General features: G+C 40.2%; 1 protein-coding gene across 2 annotated transcripts; it reads left to right on the top strand.

The window, feature by feature from the left end:
- The first annotated feature begins 298 nt into the window (after positions 1 to 298).
- pts (6-pyruvoyltetrahydropterin synthase) lies at positions 299 to 4,961 on the top strand. Of its 2 annotated transcripts, none has more exons than XM_034130724.1 (6): positions 299 to 597; positions 3,364 to 3,443; positions 3,531 to 3,553; positions 3,884 to 3,940; positions 4,294 to 4,364; positions 4,452 to 4,961. In XM_034130724.1, exons 1-6 carry the CDS (start codon positions 500 to 502, stop codon positions 4,573 to 4,575), a joined length of 453 nt encoding a protein of 150 aa, XP_033986615.1. In that variant the 5' UTR covers positions 299 to 499; the 3' UTR covers positions 4,576 to 4,961. The 2 variants fall into 2 exon arrangements, with proteins under 2 accessions (XP_033986615.1, XP_033986617.1); XM_034130726.1 differs by having other exon boundaries at positions 308 to 591.
- The last annotated feature ends 530 nt before the right edge of the window (positions 4,962 to 5,491 follow it).

The raw sequence follows: 5,491 nt of genomic DNA, 5'->3' as shown, positions 1-5,491 counted from the left end.
TCGCTACTCTGGCCACTTTGTATTGTTATTTTTCATGTTTGCACTTTAAATTTGCAAAAATAAAACGTTTATTTGTCTATAAAAACGGTCCTGTCTTTATTCATGAAAATGAATTCAGATTTAGTCTATGATGCTTTCAGCTCAAAAATCATGTCATGCAGGTCTCCCCTATATGGAAGTATATAAGACGCTTTTCATTTTAAAAAGTATCAGTATCGATATCGGTATCGGCGATACTGGCCCTGAAATACTTGGTATCGGATCGAATCCAGATTTTGTGGTATCGCCCACCCCTAGTATCCAGACTGATGTTTGCCTGAGGGGTTTTGATAACTATCTGGGACATGTGAGCTACTTTACGCCCTGCTTTGAGCCAATGGCCGGGTAGTTTGAGTCACGGGGGGCGGGAGCTTCGAGCAGCAGCGGACCTTTTCATCCCGATCCCCGATCCCAGCTCTCAGCAAACAGTCTCAGGACCCTCTCAGGTAGAATATCGACCATGGCTGGATCCTCAGTGACCGAAGGTGCAGCGGAGCGGCTCGGATACATCACCCGAGTCCAGAGCTTCAGCGCCTGCCACCGACTCCACAGGTACAGGTAGCAGCTACGTCATTACGTTTTTATTTACAGACCGCTATATACAAACGTTATATACTTATTACCTAAATCTCGCGGTAATACACATAGTGGTTTGTGCCGATAGAAGTTGGGAAGCGTGACCAGGTTGCAGGGTTGTTAATTAAATTAAAGGTAGCCGTGTTAGGACAGAAATGGTCGACGGATATAGTCTGCTGCTTCCCGGTATGGAAGTCCGTTTATCCTGTCTACAGTGTACAACAAGCGACCGTTCAATGTTACCGATAGCCGTCCTTGTTTACTGCCAAACATTTGAATTGAACAAAACCTTTGGCAGTTTTATATCTCTATCTTATTATACCATTACCATTTGATGACATGAGAAAGGGCCACAGTAGGTACCCCGGAGGTACCGTCAACATATCTGTCCGTGCGGAAACAATACCCCCAACCTGTAGTTCCTGGATTGAATTATGTAACCCCAGTGTATGAATCATGCCCCTTTCACACCAACGCAACTCCGGTTCAAGCTCCGTGCTAGAGCTTTTCTGGTTCAGAACCGGTTCTTCGGTTTAGCGCCGGCTCTTTTCACACCGCTCAGAGCCCGACTGGTGCTGCCGCTGCTGCGTCATGACGTCACAGTTTACGTCGCTGAGTTTCTCCCCAACGCCGGAGCTCACCTCACAATAACAACGGGCCGGGGACTGCGTTGCTTTTAATCATACGAAGCCAGATTAAATTAAATAACGACTTCTCCAACCTTATACTTTTCTCCAGAGTGCCGTGGTTCATTGTTTATTAATGTGTTTCAGCGGCATTTACCGACCGCTGCAGTGCTGGCCGGCTGCTCTTCCACGAGTGTATTCTCCCGTTAGCTCCGGGTTAGCTCACACGGCTCTAAAGTATTCACTGTCTGACTGTCACACAAGCAGCTGATACATATCCCCAGTTCCCCTTAAGTGAATGTGTGTCAGTCTGAATTGACGCTGTTTGGTGTCAGTCTGAATTGACGCTGTTTGGCATCACAACGCTGTTATGAAAGTTTCTCTGGTATAACATGGGTGATGTTAGCATAGCAACCGAAGCTAAACTGACTACTTGCTAAGCAGTTTTCTACAGGCACTTTTTACCGACGTATTTTTCATTATGATTCTACTTGTGATAGTCGGACATGACAACCTGTGCAGCCCATGTATTGATTCCATCCGATAGCTGCTATAATAACAAACAAAACGTCTGCCTGCTCTCCACAATGATCAATAACAGCGAACGGATGGTCAAAGTAAGGTACAAATAAACAGAATCACACGAAGCCTGGTTAGTGTTGCCTGACTTTATAAAGTGTGTTTTTTTTAACAAGTGTGTGGTTGCGTTCTAGTCACTTTGCTCAGCACTACTGCTTGTTACAACTTTTATTTGCCGTACTCGCCTTAAGTGTTAGCTCAGGTTAATCTCGCCCCCCTCCGACGTAAGCGTGACGTATGCGGTTCTTGCTTCTAGACGGACAACTTTTTGGTGCTCGAAACGAACCGGATTCCGGAGCTATGACGCTGCTCCGCTGCGGTGTGAACAGGATACCCGGTGCTTTTCAAGCACCAGCACCGAACCGGCCCTGAAACACCGTTGGTGTGAAAGGGGTATCAGTGATCACTACAGCACTGACTTTACCTGTTGGTTTATTTATAGGGCTGCTCCATATAGTATACAAAAATGGAAATTGCAATAGGCTATAACGTTTATACATTTGACGTTTTATATATAAATATATTTATTTTAATTATCATATTGTCATGTGGATTAGTATTCATATCTGTATTTTACATGGACGCCCCCCCCCCCCCCCCCCCTGTTATTTACGGTAACAGTAACAGTTTAAGCTCCTATTTCTGTCATCATTTTTACTTGCTTACTTGCATTTTATTATTTGTATCATCATCATTTCTGTGTGTAATCACAGAAATGATAACTGAAAAAATCAACAACAATTGTTAAATGCACCAATCCGGTACTATTACATTTTAAAACATATTATAGTATGTCATTTTTTCTTTTGTTTTTTTAATACTAAAATATGTTAGTATTTCTGATATTTTTGACCTAGCCTACTATCTTTTACATATTTGCGACATACTACACTAAGTTGTTTTTTTTACATATTTTCGACATACTATACTATGTTGTTTTTTACATATTTTCGACATACTATACTATGTTGTTTTTTACATATTTTCGACATACTATACTAAGTTGTTTTTTACATATTTTCGACATACTATACTACAGTAGGCTATGTTGTTTTTTTACATATTTTCAAAAACAGATTTCTCTGAAATACAATCCTATATTGTTTTCAGATATTTTTGGCAGACTACACTATGTCTTTTAATTCATATATTTTTGACATACCTTTCGACATGCTCTCTGCCTGGTTTCTGCCGGTTTAGGAAGCGCTTGATTTGACATGCAGCAGCGTTTTCTATCAGCATAGCACGCATTTTAAACACATGTATTGTAAAGTTACAGTGCTGAATATTTGCTGATGACGAAAGACTAGAGCGTTGGCATATAACCTCCTGACAGCCCCCGCCCAATTGAACCTCTGTTGATACCCATAAACTGGCATCTTAACGCATGTTTTGGAAATCTACAACTTGAGAAACTAGAACTAGAGAATGGTTTGAGATTAATTAAAACAATGTATTGATAACCAAAGTTGAGTGTCCGAGGTGCATCTATAAACACTTCTCTTATGTTCCTTCCTTGTTTTTACCTGAACTTCTTTTCCAGCATTCACCTGAGTGATGAGGAGAATAAAAGAGTTTATGGTAAATGCAACAATCCCAACGGTCACGGACACAACTACAAAGGTTTGTCACACTCTTTATATTGTAAAAATGTTGTTTGCTTTTACATTGCCATTCCCATTCATTCAATGTCCTCCTGTCTGTCCACAGTGGAGGTAACAGTGCGTGGAAAGGTCAGTATCTATCTGTTGTTATACTAAATCAAACTGCTGTGTTACTTTTTGAGACATTTTTCAAAATATATTTCAAGCTTCATCCGCCATCTGTCATTTGTAATATGAATTATATTTGGAGAAATATTTTAGGTTTCGTAACTGATAATTAAAAAAAGAATAATTCAGTATTTAGTTCTGCACCATAATTATTTTCCTTCAGTAGGGAGGAACAGAATTGATGCACTTCATGTATTTGTAGTCATCACAATTTCCCCCAGAACACTTACATGACTAACTCAAACGATCTGTTGGATGTGTGTTTGACCCTCCTCCTGTGAACGCCCACAGATCGATGCTCACACCGGGATGGTCATGAACCTGACGGACTTGAAGGCGCGCATCGAGGTAAGAACAGAAGAAGGAATACTTTATTATATCATCCGACGTGATATCTCAATGATCGAGCTGCATTTTTAACAGTTCCTGACTCCTGGGTGCAGAACGTCACAAACTTTGGGCATTATCACAAGTTAGACATACAGTATTATCAACAGTTGATATGGCTTATGTGATAGCAAACAGTTCACCCTTCTGGCATACACAGAGCAACATAAAATACAATCATTTACAGTTTCTGTGTTGAGAAATGTGGGGCGAATCAGAACAGTAGCATTGCAGGCCTTAAAACTGAAATAATCAGCAGAAAAGTGTCTTCTGTGGCTTTTTACTGACTAAATGACATTTATTCTGTACTACAGGAAGTCATCATGATTCCACTGGACCATAAAAACCTGGATAAGGACGTCCCATACTTTGCCAAAGTTGTCAGGTGAGTTTCCTCTTCAGTTTAATTTAGTTCCCCCGATGGTGTTCACATTAAAATTACACTCATTCCTGCTCTCTTCTGTCCACTCAGCACCACTGAGAACGTGGCTGTTTACATCTGGGATCACATGGTGAAGCTGCTGCCGCCCAGCCTGCTGTACGAGATCAAGATCCACGAGACCGATAAGAATATTGTCATTTACCGAGGAGAGTAGAACGCTGTTTGATGCAATCCAAAAGTATTCTTGTAGGTTTTCTATTCATGTAAAGGTAAAAACATAATGTGTACCCTGACAGTGTCAACCAAAGGCTTTTAATTGTTATTTTATCTTAATTATTTTAAGGATTTTCCACATCTCTTTTACTGCTTTTAGACCTTTTACAAACCCAAGAACCCACACTGCTGAGAAAAGTAATTTTGTGATCGAATGTTATTTGTCTTCTTAGGCATAACGCATTCAATGTATTTTGACAAATACAATGACTAATAAAACAACAACTTGATAACCAAAGAGTAACACTTTATGATACAGACCCATGGTGTAGTTACACAACACTGATGGTGTCATATTGTCAAACATAAATAATGTTTTTTACATTTTCTTATTGGTATTTTTTCAAGCAAAGGATTTAAGAACTTCTTCCAGCACTACCTCACAATCAACATTTTACTCGCTAACCAGCCAAGTTATCATTTATGTTAAAAGACTTGGTGGCATGGATACACACAATTAATTTGTATGTAGTTTAACTAAACAAGAATGACTGTTGTACTTTATACAATAATAATAACTTTATTTGTATAGCACTGTTCATGTAAGAATTCAGCCCAAAGCGCCCAACAGAATAAATGGACATTGAATGAGCTAAAATACTTTTTGACACCATCGGTAGGACTGTGTACTGCATCAACCACACATAAAAGTTTAGCTATACGTACTTGTACACACGATAAACTAAACGGGGAACCAGTCAGAGAAAAACAGCTACGAGACTCCTTTGCACATCCTTTACTGAACGGTGCTCTGAACAGCCAATCAAGTGCTGTGGATGCTGCAAAAGAAAAGACCTCCTCCTCCGACCAGACTCTGCTAACTCCAACTCTGTACATACACACGGCCAGTCAGTGAC

This window comes from Trematomus bernacchii, unplaced genomic scaffold (genome assembly GCF_902827165.1).
Source record: "Trematomus bernacchii unplaced genomic scaffold, fTreBer1.1, whole genome shotgun sequence".
In the NCBI taxonomy this organism is placed as follows: domain Eukaryota; kingdom Metazoa; phylum Chordata; class Actinopteri; order Perciformes; family Nototheniidae; genus Trematomus; species Trematomus bernacchii.
The sequence above is the reverse complement of the archived record's forward strand: the minus strand, read 5'-3'. Positions and strand labels throughout refer to the sequence as shown.